This window comes from Cornus florida, unplaced genomic scaffold, assembly GCF_030987335.1.
Source record: "Cornus florida cultivar Cherokee Brave unplaced genomic scaffold, ASM3098733v1 CherokeeBrave_3.0.0_Hap2_Chr06, whole genome shotgun sequence".
In the NCBI taxonomy this organism is placed as follows: Eukaryota; Viridiplantae; Streptophyta; class Magnoliopsida; order Cornales; family Cornaceae; genus Cornus; species Cornus florida.
The window spans coordinates 71563310-71579851 of NW_026775576.1; the positions used below are offsets into that span (position 1 = coordinate 71563310).

The window sequence follows — 16542 nt, forward strand, 5'->3', positions numbered from 1 at the left end:
TACAAAGGAAGATAGAATCGAAGCCTATAAAAGGCAACATGTATATACTGATTTGGTGCGCAATGAATGAAAAGCTTTCATTTCTCTTTCTTTTATTCTCTCTCTCTCTCTTTCTCTTAAAGTTAGTCTCATATAATATTACTCTATATATATACACACACACACACACATATATTTTATTATAATATATAATATGTATATCATATATTTTCCACATGCTAGTATATATAAATATATACCTGTAATCAAACTTCTATTGTAAATGCAAATCTTCTTATCTTTTGTGGTTTGACTATTTCTATTTTCTTGACAAGCAGGTGATGTAAATATGTAAATTCAAGTAATTCTTTTAAACCTATATTGGATCATTTTTAACAAATATTTGTTACATCATTGATTTTATGACAAGCAGGTGATACATTTGTCTTATATTTTATAAGATAATTTTTAAATACACACACACACACATAACACATTATAAGATAATTGTATTTTTTTTTTTTTTTTTTTTTTTTTTTTGCATTTTATAAAAATGCATTAATTGGTATAAGTTAGTTTTATTATATAATAAGAATATGTCATTATTCTATTTTAATATAACTGATATATTACAAGCAAGGGTATTTTGGAAAAACTAATTTATAAATCATTTCATTTTAGTTTTTTATTTGATCTAACCAGACAAGGGAATAAAAATTGTTATTCCATTCTCTGTTTGCATCCAAACAGTGGAATGAGAATGATCATTCCATTCCTACATCATTCTCATTCCATTCTTGTATCATTTTCATTCCATTCATACTGGCATTCTATTCCTTCCTCATTCCATTCTTGCGCACCAAACATAAGAGTGGATCGTATGATTGATAGTTGTTACAAACTTCTAATTGATTTGGATTGTAGGATTATATTATATTATAAATATAATTTAACATATATATATGTGGATCGTATGATTGATAGTTGTTATAAACTTCTAACTGATTTGGATTGTAGGATTATATTATACTATAAATATAATTTAACATATATATATGTTAAATTTTATTTATAATATAATATAATCCTACAACCGTTTATATAATATAATCCTACAACCGTCTAAACAGTTCGGTTCGGTCCAATTCGATCTTAAAGGACCTAAAACCATTACCAAACCGTATCTTTACGGTTTTACAAATTTAAAACCGTGACTGAACCAAATTGTCTGGTCTGATTTGGATTTTCGATTTGACCGAATTTTTGTACATCCCTAATTTGGTTGTCATAAAATATTTACTAAGAAAAAAATATTAAAACCTAACAAAAATATCTTACCCCATCAATTTTCGACAAGTTATTTCACACGTTCCAACTAATGGATTCAACCTAAACCTTTGCTAAGCACCATAAAATAAAAATAAAAAATTATTTTACCTAAAAAAAAAAAAAATTCCCGAGAAAGATATTTTTACGTAGAAAAAAAAGAAAAAGAAAAAAAAAAAGAAAAAGAAAAAACAGATTCTAAATGTTAACAGACCAAGGCACCAAATATCCACAGTAAAAATAGTTGCCCACTTCAATATTAGAAGTGTGTTTATCTATTTATAGGAGTATTAGATTCCTAAGGTCTTTAAACTTCCATCACTTTGACTTCAATAACAAGTGACATAACCACGGGCAGTGTACTTCATGCATACAATAGAAAGATAAACAGGTAGCCACTATAGGAACTTGTGAAGCCAGTTCTTGAATTCAGAGTAGTTCAAAGCTGCGCCTGCAAATGAAATAGATTGGTGAAGAAATTAGCACCATTTGTATGTCTCTGTAGATGATTTACGACAACTTCAAAGAAATGTAAATTTCCAGTAGTGAACAGAGAATACCAAGAAACGTTTCTTGTAGATCTCAACAAGCTCCTTTGGATCACGCCCGGGTTTGTTTGTAAGCTTCATTTTTGTCCATCTCCTACACAAATACTCCACAAGTCACAACTAACGGAAAATGAATGGATCTCAAGAATCGGAACATTTTTAGCCCAATAGCATAACCTTTCCTCCCTCAAAAGGGGAGGTGAGGGGGTTCAAGTCCCGTAATGGGCAATTTGTGAAATATGTGTGCGTACTTACCTAACCAAAAAATACAAAACATTTCAAGTGTGGTAAGATTCAAGCAACGCAATCGTACTGGTGAAGACAATGGCAATTATTCTAAACATTTCTTGACCTGTTCTTATGTGTTTCTGACAGAAAGTGTTGAGCAATTCTTCATATCGAAATTGAATTTAAGACTGATCTTCTCAGAGTTGATAGATTTATTAAAGCTTTAAGTTGTCACACACTACACACTAACATCAAGCCTGAGTACGCTAGTTTTGAGCTTTGGCTTTAGTTTAATTAAGGCTCTTGTTTACACTGAAAGTGAAACCAATGATGTCATTTAGCATCAGCCTGTTTTCAGATTGAACTGATCTCAGAGAGAATTTGTACCAACCAAAGTTTTGGTCCATTCTTAGGGCCCTTGGTTTTCAACCATTTTAGCCTGTATTATAGTTGCTACCTTTTTGAGATCTCAACAGTGATATTGATTTTCTTATATTTTGCCTAAAAGTACATACTGAACTATTTTCACTGTTTTTGTATAAAAAACATTTAGATTTATATTTAATTCTACAGCTTTTGTCATATATACATTTTTCTTCCTAAATTTATATACATTTTCACAGCACTATCCCCAAAACATAACAGGTGATTAATGTGGTGGTGATTCATTCCACTGCAGGAAAAAATCAAATGCTAAGAACGAAAATTGACAACCTTTTTTATTTCTTTTTTCTGATAATCTGAAACCTTTCAAACCTGGTGATTTTTAGTACACATTGCTGTAAGATCAACCTTATTTATGTACAATTCCCGCAAACCAAAAGTTGACAACCTTGAGTAAGAGTAACTAATGGAAGTACATCGATGCTCTAAATGCTGCAAGATTTATATTCATAAAATTCAGACATCCAACTCCCCGCTAAACTAATTAAAGCCAGACCAAAGTTGACTCTTAGAAGGTAAAAATACATTATAATCACAACTTTTACAAATCCAACATTTCAGGATCCAATTTCAATTGATATTTGGTCCTCCAGCGTGGCAATGTGGAATAAATTTATGAATAAGTTGTCAATGGTCATGGAGTATTAAACTTCAACGATTGGTTTGAGCTTTGGAAACCAGGAAACTAGTATTTATGGAAGCCCGATACAATAATAAAACATATTGGAAGATTAAAACAAAATTTAGTAAATTAAACATCAAATCTACTACTTAGAGAGTCAATCTTCAATTGTCAGTCCCTTAGACACCTCCACCTAGAGTCATGTTCATACTATAGAAATGTACCGTAGATATATTGTGACAATTTAATGCATAACCAGGATATACACAAGGTTACAAGAGAACAAGTTTTTTTTTTTTTTTTTTTTTTTTCATACCTCAATCCATGCAGCTAACTTTGGCCTGCCTTCCATGATGTCATACTTCTTTACTTCCAATAAGAAGGGTCGGAATCTTTCAATGAATGGAACATAAGCTATATCCACCTGGAGTCACGAATGTACCACTTGTGGATCAGAGGCAAAACACCATGCTGAAGTACAAAACATAATATTACCCAATTTTCCAGTTTCAATTAATGTGGTAAAATTGAAACCTTCTGAAAGACCATGTACCAGTTGAATCAGGGTAAAACTCGATTATCATGTTTTGCATATCTACCTCAGACTTCCTAGTATTTTAGCATTTGACAGAAGGCAGACAACAAATATGATAACAAATGAGAGGTTTCCACTTACTAGACTGAACTGGCCGAGGAAAAAAGGTCCACCATCAAATTTGGAAAGAGCCGTTTCAATGTAATCAAAAGCAGCACCTGTTGCAGTTCATCATTAGTCCATTTTGTCAATTTTCTAATAAAAATACCTTAAAAGCAGCAAGTGTTCATCTCACCAGCTTCAGTTATTCCATCCGTCTTGAATGAAGTACTCACGGCTTTTTTGAATGAGTCAGTGTAGGAGAACAACTCCTCTGCGAATTCTCTCTTGGCAGGATCCTGCATTTTCGGTGTATGTTTGAGCAGCCCTTCAACATATAGAGCTAAAGGAAAGCATACACATAAAAAGAAAGCAAAACTCTACAAAATCTTACATCAGGGAAGAGCGAAGGCCCTTCGAAGTTGCTGTCAATATATTTGATCAAATCAAGACTCTCTCCCTTCACTTCATTATTGTGCTCCAAAGATGGCACCTGCATAAAAATTTCAAGTGATATAATGCCTGTAAGCGAAGTAGTGAATGGGATGTAAGCTTAGCCAACTGTCTGGCTCACTTTCACTTGTACATGATATGTATTGTTTAGCTCATAATTTGATGGTAGAATACTAAAATTATTAGTTCTCAGCTCATTGTATGAATTTACTTATTGACCAAAAAAAAAATGAAACTGAATAGGGAGCAAATAGATCGTTCCGTTGTGTTGCAATTAACATTTAAGATGGTTGAATTTGCATACATATTAAGTATTGGTCCTGATTCATTAAGGATCTGGATCCCCTCTTGTTTAGGGGATCTTGTGCACCAGTACATCAATAGTGCAACACACTACATCACAATGCAATAGCTACATCACAATGCAATAGCTACATCACGAAACGCAACACGCAGTTACACATCACATTGAAGATACACCACCCGTGCTACATTTCACATTTTATTGCAACGCTATAACACCAAATCGAGAATTTAACACATTTACATTGTTGTTGCGTTATCCACATTAAGGCACAGGACAAACACATGACCAAAAAGACACGGGGAGGAACACCCGTGCTACATTTCACATCGTATTGCAATGCTATAACACCATTAAATCGAGAATTTAACACATTTACATAGTTGTTGCGTTAGCCACTTAAAGGCGCGGGACAGACACGTGACCTAAAAAAGACACGGGGAGGATCTTGATTCACATACGTATTAAGTTTTGATCCTGATTCATTAAGTATAGTGGAACCATTTTGTTTTCCATTGAACATCTAAACTCAGAATACCCCAAGAGCACATTGGATTCAAATAATTTCACCTTGTTTGGTGGGTACACTTTCTCCTTGTACCAAGATGGCCTGTTTTGCAGATCAATAGGAACCAATTTTATCTTGTCCTGCAATCCCTGCTCCCAAAATAATGCAAAATAAGTAGCATATATCTACACATTATCTATATATAACAGCATACACACACACAAGGAAAGGCCAGATCATGAAGAGGTCTTGAAACAACCTTACAGTTCCGGGCTATCCACGCGCGCTGTGCATATGGGCATGTGTAAGATATATACAGCCTTAGATGAGGAATTTGGCAACAATTTCAATATGTCAGTTATCAATTAAAAAAATAGAAAATTGCAAAACGTCTATATGTACTCTGGACTTGACACAATTGTGGAAACTGAGAACGCAAAGGAGAAGAAATTAAAAATAATAATAAAAAACAAAAACACAATTGCAATTGAAAAACCACAACAAATTAAAGTAAAGTTGTGAACCAACCTTGTTGTTCCATCGAAGATAGAAGGTGGGTCTGAAGTAGAATCAAGAGCAGGTGGAAGAAACTCGTGCACGCTTTGAGAGAGAGAGAGGAAGAGTAAAGTATTAAGCTCAAATCCACATCAAAGTAAAACTACAAAACAAAGTCTACACACTGTTTGTTTGCCGAGAAAATAAACTAATCCTGTATTCAATTTTCTTATTTTGGTCTCAAGTGAGTAAAAACAAAAGGTTCACCCAACCCATGTCAGGTATCCGTGTAATTCAATGCCTTTTCTTCTTAATTCATTTTCTGGAGAAACAAACGGAAAATAAAATAGAAATTTCTTCCATACCCGGTAGCCATAATCGTGGGTGATGCTTTTGCTCTGGCTTTAGCGAAGCAGATACGAAGAGGTGTGTGGAAACAGTGATAGGATGGAGGGTGAGGTCAGAGAAGGATGGTGTTTGGGAATGGGAGAGCGGTGGAGGTGTTGAGTGAAGATGATAGGGAGAGAAAGGAGTGGAAAGAGACTCTCAGGAAGACCGTGACGAAGCTGGTGTAGTGCAATGGTAGCTTACATTCAGAGCGGCCATTTTGTGGTCTATGATTTGGATTGACAGTTTCTTATAAATTATTTCAAATCATAACCAACACAAAACATGAACCTAACCATCAACCTGTACTATATTCATTATAGAGAATATAATCATTTCGAAAATGTTAATTAAAAAAATATTACTGTACATTTTTTAAAATAAAGTTATTACAATGCATTATATTCCGAAAATAAATAAGACAAATTACACTCACACTTTTTCTAATTTTCTCTAATCATCATAATAAAACTAAATGAGCTTAATTTATGGACACCACCCTACCCACATAAAAAAAAATTTAGTAACTGTCCAATTTCACCCACAAATCACAATTTATTTAAGAAAAGAAAATAAGTCATATACCATTTTTGTTTTCATAAACAAGAAAGTATTCGCAGTCTCATCTCGAACTCTATCTTTTAAAATGCAGATGAGAGATGAAAAATTTCAAAAAAATACTTATAACTATATTTGTTATGAGGTGAAATTACCAGAGTAATTCACTTACTATACTAAACTTAACAAAACACAAACAACTGGGAGAGAATTTTGGTAGGTAAAGAGGATACTACTAAATTATAATTTTAATAATAAAATATGTTGTATAAATGTATTATTAAAATAAATTAATATGGTGTTGCAACCAGGCATGGCGTCCTGTGTTCCCTTCACATTTGTCATACCATACACGCACAATAGTCATTTTAACAAATATAAAATACATAAAAATTAAAATTTTGAGAGTTGAAATTGAGCTCCAATTCAACTCACAATCTAAAGAGTTGAGATAGTTGTTTTCAAATTGGTTTGTACTCAATTTGATTTATAATCTTATGCACAAAAACATTATAATTTGAAAAAAAAAAAAAAAAAAAAAAAAAAAGCTTAAAAAAAATAAATAAATAAAATAACACCAATATAAATAAATTTTTTTTTTTTTTTAAATTGGTTTGTACTCAATTTGATTTATAATCTTATGCACAAAAACATTACAATTTGAAAAGAAAAAAAAAAAAAAAAAAAAAGCTTAAAAAAAATAAATAAATAAAATAACACCAATATAAAATAAAATAAAATAAACCACCGAAGGCAAACGCTCAAAAAAAATAATTCAACTCTCTAAAAAAATGTCAATCAGATTATGCTATATTTCCAAGTTAGAAGGAAAATTGACAATCCAAATAACTTGATCTCTGATTTGCGATCCATAATCATGCGTGGATTCTAAATAAAAATATGCTTAGCTCGCTCTCAGTAGAGAGACAAGGCAGCAAGGAGGATGCATTTTTGTCTATTTTCACAACCAAACAGCCCTCTTCCAATAATAAGGTCAAACTCAAACTCAAACTCAACAAATTTTCCTTTTAAGTTCGTGCCCATACGCGCCGTTGTCAGCGAGTCAGCCATGGCCAACTCAGTCCGAGTCTCCGTCGCTCAGATGACCTCCGTCAACGACCTCGCCGCCAATTTCGCTACCTGCTCTCGCCTTGTTAAGGTATCTCTCTCTATTATCTTTGTATTATCATATACACTCTACGCAGACACACACGGAGATAAAAGCTATGATCTTTAATATGAAATCTCAATTTAGCTTATGTTTATCGTTTTAGGTCAAATCATTGATAAGCGTGTATGTTATTAATTTGAATTTTCGAATTACCTAAGACTCTTACAGTTCTGTTTTTTTTATCATAATCATATAATTGATGTCAAACCTTAAGAAAAGAGACAGAAATTGAGAATTGGAGTCTTCACTTTGTTTGGGACCAGGAAAATGGAGGGAGGAGAAGGGAAAAAAAAAAAAAGGGAGGGGAATTGTAGATGGAGAGAAAACATGACAAATGGGAATTAAACTGAAGCAATCCTCTATCTCATTTTTTCCTTCCCAAAAATGGAAGGAAAAGGAGGGAAAGGATAATTTTTTAAAGACCATCCATTACGAAGCATGGACATTGGTATATATGTATATGTTTTGCATTTGTAGTAGATATGTGTAAAAATTAAAATATGCATATACCTATGTATAAAATTAATATTACTAGAATTATCCTATAAATTATAAGAAACAGTCTAAGAGAGTTATATTGCATGGATATAAACTGTGAACTAAATTAGACATAATATATTCTCATTATATCAATTGTTCTTTTTTGAAGAAATATTAAGTATTTGAAACCCTTGGTATCCTTTTCTTAGCAAATATACTATAGTAATATACTTAGAAAAGTTAGATACTAATGTTCAAAAGCTGTTAGACATGTGACTAGTTGGAGTATTTGATATCGCATATAAGTGTTCGAAATAATAAAATTTATTTGCAAATCACAGATACATGTAGGAAGTATTGGACACGCATCCATAAGTGTCCTAGGAGTACCGATAACCAATACGAATATGATAAAGATACGTTACCCTTATAGAAGTACCTGTGCTTCATGGGGACAATTGTGCCTCTCTAGTTTTTATGAGAAGTGATTTTCTATTTTTCTTTCTCTTGTGCCTCCTATAAACTCACAAAAAAATTGAAGTAACTCCAAAGGAAGGGAAGGGATTATCAATATCCTTTTCTCTCTCTCTCAAAACTTTAAAACAAGGGGATGGTTGCCACATTTTTTTTCCTAGTTGAAACTCAAACACCCGCTTTGCCCCTTTGGAGACTTGTCCCTATGGTTGCCACATTCTCTCCCTTTCTTTTGTTTGCTAACAGACAAAACTATCCTTTCTTTTCTTTTCTATAGTGTTACATTTTCTGGTGGTTGGTTCAAAGTTAGCTTTCACCCTGCGGTTTAGTTGTATGAACTGAAATGATTTTTTCATTCATTGTGAACTGAATCTAATTTTTTTGTTTTATTGTATATTTTGGTTTCTCTGGTTTCTGAGGAACCAAACGTCATCAAGTAAAACAAGACTCGTGCTACTCTGTGCTTGTTTTTGTGTATGTGTTCTTAGCGAGGTGTAGTCAGCTTGTTCACAGATGTCACATGCATAATATAGGAATTTCCAGTGTCACTTATCCGTATTCATTAAGCATCCTGGACAATAAATTATTTCCAGTTACTTGCACATGTGCGTGCGCACACACATGTGTAGTTTTTTTAATTTACTTTGAGAATTTATGTGTGAAGGAAGCTGCTTCCACTGGGGCCAAATTGCTTTGTTTTCCAGAAAACTTCTCCTATGTGGGTGCTAAGGATGGGGACAGTCTTAAGATTGCTGAAACTTTAGATGGGCCAATTATGAAAGGGTATTGTTCTCTTGCAAGGTATGACCGTGGTAACTAAACTATCCTTCTCTATTTCTATCTCAGTTAACTGATCCTAGATGTAATGTACTGTAGTTTATAAATCAAAGCTGAAATCGATACTACTATTTCACATTTTTATTTCACAATTCAATTGAATTTATAGGTTAGACTTGATTATGTCAATGTTTTAGTTTTCTTGTCTTGTTAATGTGTGACTCTGCTGAGAGAGATTGTTTCTTCATGGTTTCCAGTGGGGTGGCATGAGGAACTGCCTGTGCATGTTAAGGCTCCTTCAGTCAAATAATATATTTCTGTTATAAATGCAGGGAGTCAAATATTTGGTTGTCACTTGGAGGATTCCAAGAAAAAGTTGATGATGCACACTTAAGAAACACTCATGTGTTGATTGATGATACTGGGAATATCAGAAGTACATTCCGAAAGATGCACCTGTGAGATTCTTGACCCTGGGTTCCAATCTGATCTTATCTTTTCACTCTAACATAAATAAATAGTAAAATTTCTCACAAGCCTTGGCAATCAAATGATAATCTCCGTAGCTATATCCCTCGTGCTTATTGATATTTGATGTCTAAAGCAATATTTTTGAATTTTAAAGATTTGATGTGGACGTTCCTGGAGGTACAGTATACAAGGAAAGCAGCTTTACTGAAGCAGGTATGCAACTCTTTATATACCATATCCCTCGATGTTTAAATGAACTATTTTTCTTTCAAGTCCTCCTTCATTGTTGTTCATTTTTGTTTCATTTGCTTTGGTATGGCATGCAAATCATGTGATATATATATATATAACTTGTTTTCTTCAAATCAAATGGCTTCCCCTTTAATTTTGGTGCAAATTTCTCTTCCTATCCATAGTATATAAATGGCATAACTCCCAGACAAATTTGTTCAGATCCTTCTGATTTTTGTATCAAATCAAGTGCTATTTCGTTAAGTTTATATGTTTGGTAACCTAGGGGCTGTAAGTTATTTCCTGATTAGAAGCGTAGGAACCAGTTGTGTCACAAAGGACTGGTTTTTGTTGATTTTGACTTTTCCATGTTGGACGAATATTTCTTTATTGTATTGACATGTGAAATTTATTATCTGTTTTTTTCTTTTGTTTTACTAGGGAATGTTCTTACCTCAACACAAAGAATTGGCTCAACTGACTTCTAATTTTTGAGCAATTTAAACTGTTTATGTATTTTAGGGAACAATATTGTAACGGTAGACACCCCCTTTGGACGTTTGGGTCCGACAGTTTGCTATGATTTGAGATTCCCAGAGCTTTATCAGCAGCTAAGGTTCCATCACGATGCACAGGTACTGAGGTACAGGCCACAGGGGGTTTCCTTATCTTTGAATAGTAACTTCTTTGGCGAGTAACACCTGTACATTCTAATCCATTCTGCAGGTTTTGTTGGTACCAGCAGCTTTTACAAAAGTAACAGGTGAAGCCCACTGGGAGATTCTTCTTCGTGCCCGTGCAATTGAAACTCAATGTTACGTATGGAACTTTTGTCACTTATATTTTTATGTTCACTTCTCGCTTCTGTTGTTGTTTTAATTGTGCTTGTTAATTTTTTATTTATTTATTTATTTTTAGTTCCTGTCTTAGCATGTAGGTGATTATATTCTCCAAAAATTAAGCCCATGTATGAGTTGTCCACACATGCCTCCTCCCCCAAACATGTATGAAATGTGGTAACTATATACCTTTTAGTTTTTGGTTGAATCATTGTTTAATTGCTGTCCTAGTAGTTATTAATAAACTAATCTAGCAATTATGATGTTCCTATTTGAAAAAGATAAAAAGGGGGAAAAATAGCTTTCTGGAAGTGGAACCTTAGAAGCATTGTGATGGTTTGTAAACTAAATCTTGGCATTCTATAGGATAAATAAGTTGCCTTGAACTTAATGTCCCACAGGGCTCTTGCTCCTGTAGTTATTGAACATAATTCTACCTGCTAGGCACCCTTGTGTCGGTTGTCCACATCTTATCGTTGCATAACAACATTACATTCATAAAGATAATGATACTGGAGCATACCTAAGGCCTTCGCAGTCACTGGGCTCAATGCACATCCAAAGAGGACAACTAATTGTTGGTCCGCAGATGGCTATATTGTTATGGTCTAACTCTAACAACGTTCATTGGGTTCATGCTTAAATTATAGTATGATTACTTGTTTTCCTAAATCATAATTTGAACTTCGAGCTACAAAAAGATTAAATTGTTAAGAGAGTGAGTTTTATAACCTTCAAAAGTTTTGAACACTCACATTTGTTCAAATGTTTTTTTTGGTGTTGAACATACCTACATTTTTGCATAATTTGCATCATTTGAGGTTTCAATCCCATTTTGTGTTTTTTTTTTTTTTAATCTTAATTGTTTTTATTTTTTGTATTGAAGTCAGACATTGAGACAAGTCAATGTTCTCGTCACATATAATTGGAAGGCCATCCTTCTTTTTTCCTAGGCCAAAAGAAATAACTTCTTTTTCCAGGCTTTTAAAGAAAATCCTCAGAATCAATACTCAGATGGCTTGAGATGTTCAATTCTACTCCTATTCTCTTGAAATTTTGACTAGATTATCTTTCATGCTCAATTGCCAACTGCCATTAACAACAATAAATGTATTATAGGTCATAGCTGCTGCACAAGCTGGAAAGCATAATGACAAAAGGGAAAGCTATGGTGATAGCTTAATAATTGATCCATGGGGAACCGTAGTTGGTCGGTTACCCGGTGAGAATCTTTTCCTTCTGCCTTGTGGCATTTCATTTATGATTTTCTCACCTCTGCATAAAATTTTAATTTTTTTTTATCCTTTTTCCAAATCTCTCTCTCTCTCACGCCAGTGCAAATGCATGTTCTCAAGTTGGGATCATGTTTGCAACTAAGTTGTGAATGTCAATTATGTACGCTTTAAATTTAAGCCCGCCTTAGATAATTTGTGATTATTAATGACCAGTAATTAGCTACTTCATTATATTGATGAAATATATATAATGCATTAACTAAAACATATTTTAACAATCATTACCAACTGCTGTTCCCATCATAGCAAACTGTTAGAAATTCTATATTTTGTATAACCCATACTCTCTAGTAGATCTAGACATCAGTTCCATTATACGGAAATAGCACCCAATTGTATTTCTTTGGCACATATAGTTGTTCCTCTTATCTAAATTGTCAGTGCTCACTTTCTTGGATATTCCATATTAAGTGTCAGTTTTGAAAAGCCAAACTGTAAAGTATTGTAAATTTTCTAAATGCCCATTTTTGTAATTGAATTTGAATGCATTAACAAATGTGAATAGATTTTTTTTTTTTTTTGAAAAATCTACTTTTTGCTTGAGAGTCATGTGTGACAAAACAGCCCCCCTCCCAACACACACACACAGTGGAAGAGAATATAGATAGGATTGAAGACATTTAACGGTAGCCTATAAATTCTTATAGTAGACCTTTTCTTTTTGACAAGTGAGACTACCATCAAAGAGTGCCAAAAGGGGTGAACCTTTTGCATACATGTGAACAAAGAAGAATAATACACCGACATCGAACAAAGCAGAGAACCATCTCAAGTCTTACTCTCCCTCCTAGCCTAAATTTCTCTCCAACTATGAAGAAGCTTGGCCGCCAAACTAGGAACGATTAATGGAACTCCAAAAAGATCCACAACCTTCCTAGTTACTCTACATTGGATTAGAAGGTGATCGACAGATTCCCAACCTTCATACTCAAACAACATAAATTAGGAAGGAACTTTACCTCCATATTCATCATTCAACAGAATATTCCCATGAGCTGCCAACTAAAGGAGAACTTTACCTTGGAATTGATTGTAACCCTCCAGATTCCTCCCTAAGGAAAGTAATCTATATTAGATCTCATCAGCACCTTGTGATAGGAAATAACCTCAAATTTACCCAATTGCTATGCCTTCCAACACATCATCCTCTCTCCTTTTGACATATCCAAATTATGAAGAGTTTCTAGTAGCAACATTACTGCCGCCATCTACCAATCATTAACTGCCCTGTGCAAGTAATATCCCAAATTACACTTTCACCATGTCTATGATTCTTGAACTATACTCCAAAAACTTGCAGCTCAAAATTGTCCGATTGGATAAATCGAAGTATATTTCCTGCAAGTTTGCTGAAAAAGAAAAGAAAAAATTATGCAGACTTTTTACAGCAATAAATTAGGTTCTATCTTGTCACAGGGATGTTATCTGCTGGAATTGGAATAATCTAATGATGGGTTCCGCATCATCGTAGTTATTATCCCAAATAGAATACATGTGCTTTGTTTCTGCTCAGAAGTGAGCGTGAACAACTTCATTAATGTCAATCATTCATGCTCTTTCTTTCTTTTGTTTCCTTGGCTGCTTCAGATCGCCTATCAACAGGCATTGCTGTAGCAGATATTGACTTCTCATTGATTGATTCAGTTAGAGCAAAGATGCCAATTGCCAAGGTAAATTCTGTAAATATGTTTGCATAGTACAATGGACTAATTGAGTTTTCTTTGGCCCTCCACTCAGCAGTTGAATCCAAATTGTATTTGTTTATTAGTTTTAATTAATGTTGTCTTTGTATTCTCTACTTTTATTATCCATGTAAGAGCATGATAGTTGATGTTACTTTATAATCTTCACACATGCCACATATATTTTTACCAAAAGTATCATTTTGGTCTATCATCATTTAAGTTTATTAATTTATTTCTTTCAACCTAAGTTATGGGTTCTCAAAAATAGTTGAACAGTCTTTTTCTTTCGTTCATTCTTTGTGCTGAACTATCTTTAGTCATGTGACACCTGTCATCTTCATCCCGCCTTTTTTTTTATAAGTATCTTCATCCTGCTTTCAAAATGACGAAATGAAGTGATGTGCGGTATGTAGACAGAAAATTAGTTGACTTGATAACTGTGCTCGCTCTTAGAGGAGCAGGAACCAAAGAAACATCAACTCTTCCAAGCACAAAAATCAATATTTTGCGGTGCAGTGATGCCAATATGAGAGGTTCCTTGGTTTAAACTGTGTTTCATATGAAGTAGGAATCTCCCTTCTCAGTATCAATTTAGGGGAGACTATGTTGCAACCTCTTTTTTGCTTGGTTTGGTACTAGTGTGGAGATTCTCGGGATTAGTTTGTTTAATTTATTTGTACCATTGTAGGAGATTCTGGGTAGTCATCTCTTTTATGTTTATGCAGAACCACAAGCATGCCTTACCTCGTATGCATAAAGAATATTATTATTTTCAAAAATCACTGCAGCCATTGATAATTTAGTTTTTAACAATTCTAATGCTATCTTTTTGTGTTTTATTTATTTTTTCTCTTTTCCAGCATCGGAAGTCCATTGACTTCTGGAAATCTGCTTCTCTGTGAGTTTAGAAGACGTGCACAGTCCTCGTACTGCCCTGTACACAGATTATAAGTGACAGCCAGTATGCATTTGGCTGCTTGTATTTTTCATGAGGGATAAGACAATCATGTGCTTTTTGTAACTGCTTGTTGGTTTCATGGTGAGCCGGCAATGTGTTCTGGATCTTGTATCGGTTTTATAGGCGACCCCTACTTTTTTCCAGTATTTTTGCATTATAAGGGGAAAAGAAATATTATTTTCAATAAAAATGGATGCAAGCTTTAGTGGATCAAAGGACATTCTGTTGACCTGTTGATTTTAATGTGTGTGGGGGGTGGCCAAATTGGATATGCCATGTCACCTCAGGTAATAAGTTGTATAATATAACTAGAATCAACTCCCAATGATCGCTGAAATCACCAGGGGAATATGAAATGGATGATAGTTAATACATGGTACTTAGGTTGCCATTGTAACTAACAGAAATTCACACACACGCACACACACACACACATATATTTGTAGCTGTCTGTTACTCCTAGAAATTACCTCAACCATCTACTGAGTGTTTGTTAAGGACCTGTTTGCCCTTTCCTCACGTGACCGTGAATTGGCCTTAATCCATGCTTCTGGAAGTGGTGGGTTGTAGTAATGAAATTGTTGTTCCGTCTTGCTAAATATAAGATTTTTTTTTTTTTTTTTTTTTTTTGATAAAGTACAGTCACACTCCCTGAGATTTGGCAAAAGGAAACTCAAAAGAAACTTACCTGTTTTTTGGACAAAGACACCTTGAAGGTTTAAAAATGGACAAAGACACCCCTTTACATAAAAAATTGACCAAATTACCCTTTGACCGTTTAGGAGACTTTTTTAACTTTACAATTTAATAAATTGGACCAATCTACCCTCATGAAGAATTTATGCATAAAAAAAAAGTTTAAAAAAAAAAATTATATTTTTCACTTTTTTTTTTTTTTTTTTTTTTTTTTTGTTATTTACTTTATAAATGTCCCAACTTCATAAAAATGCAGACGTCTAAAATGATTTTTTGATTCAATACATATATTTCAAATAAATTATATTTTGTTATTACTTTTTTTTCTTTTTTATTTTTAAATTAAGATACTTAATTCTTTCATCTACAAAAATTAAACCAATTTTTTTTCCTTAACCACCTTTTTTTTTTAAATAAGTATTTCTAGCTCTTTTTTCTTGACTGCCTCCATGTAGAGGAGTAAAGTTGTCAACAAAATTTCAGAGAAAATCAATAATTTCTTGGAAACCTCAAAGAAATCAACAATCTGAGGCATTTCAAGTGTAACTCTTTCCCGAGTTACCTGATGCATAAGATTGTGTATGTGAGTAGGGATTAGTTTCAGCTCAATATAAAAATGGAGTCAACCTTCTGTAATAGATAAATAAATCAATAGTTTCTGGCAATTGTCTAGTGGTTTATGTTATGTGTGTGTATGTGTTTTCCTCTTTCATTTTTCTTTAACCTGTTGGATTTGAGGCACGTCATCCTATCTACACTGGCGTACTTATTTATTTATAAAAAAAGGTGGTTAAGGAAAATAGATTGGTTTAATTTTTTTATATGAAAGAATTAAGCATCTTAATTTAAAAATAAAAAAGAAAAATAAAAGAAGTAATAACAAAATATAATTTATTTGAAATATATGTATTGGATCAAAAAATTATTTTAGACGTCTACATTTTTAAGAAGTTGGGACATTTATAAAGTAAATAACAAA

The 16542-nt window shown here is 33.4% G+C and overlaps 2 protein-coding genes across 2 annotated transcripts; one reads left to right on the top strand and one right to left on the bottom strand.

Moving 5' to 3' along the window:
- Positions 1–1481: 1481 nt before the first annotated feature.
- Positions 1482–6176, bottom strand: LOC132311978 (glutathione S-transferase L1-like). Its single transcript, XM_059810172.1, has 10 exons — positions 5907–6176; positions 5575–5646; positions 5306–5366; positions 5109–5195; positions 4176–4274; positions 3978–4080; positions 3824–3900; positions 3464–3571; positions 1866–1947; positions 1482–1756 (listed from the first exon to the last, which is right to left on the bottom strand). The coding sequence occupies exons 1-9, from the start codon at positions 5915–5917 to the stop codon at positions 1906–1908; spliced, it is 660 nt and encodes a 219-aa protein (XP_059666155.1). The 5' UTR covers positions 5918–6176; the 3' UTR covers positions 1482–1756; positions 1866–1905.
- Positions 6177–7343: 1167 nt separating this feature from the next.
- Positions 7344–15082, top strand: LOC132311979 (deaminated glutathione amidase, chloroplastic/cytosolic). Its single transcript, XM_059810173.1, has 9 exons — positions 7344–7645; positions 9276–9412; positions 9721–9846; positions 10014–10072; positions 10613–10725; positions 10817–10909; positions 12049–12151; positions 13812–13894; positions 14770–15082. Exons 1-9 carry the CDS (start codon positions 7430–7432, stop codon positions 14809–14811), a joined length of 972 nt encoding a protein of 323 aa, XP_059666156.1. The 5' UTR covers positions 7344–7429; the 3' UTR covers positions 14812–15082.
- The last annotated feature ends 1460 nt before the right edge of the window (positions 15083–16542 follow it).

Excerpts from the sequence above, each read along its gene's own strand:
- LOC132311978 (XM_059810172.1), bottom strand. Across the intron at positions 3,901-3,977 it reads GGATGGAATAACTGAAGCTG|GTGCTGCTTTTGATTACATT; the intron begins GTGAGATGAACA and ends GAACTGCAACAG. Across the intron at positions 1,948-3,463 it reads AGTTAGCTGCATGGATTGAG|GAGATGGACAAAAATGAAGC; the intron begins GTATGAAAAAAA and ends GTATTTGTGTAG.
- LOC132311979 (XM_059810173.1), top strand. The coding sequence starts at position 7,430 with ATGCATTTTTGTCTATTTTCACAACCAAACAGCCCTCTTCCAATAATA. Across the intron at positions 9,847-10,013 it reads ACATTCCGAAAGATGCACCT|ATTTGATGTGGACGTTCCTG; the intron begins GTGAGATTCTTG and ends TGAATTTTAAAG. Across the intron at positions 12,152-13,811 it reads CGTAGTTGGTCGGTTACCCG|ATCGCCTATCAACAGGCATT; the intron begins GTGAGAATCTTT and ends TGGCTGCTTCAG.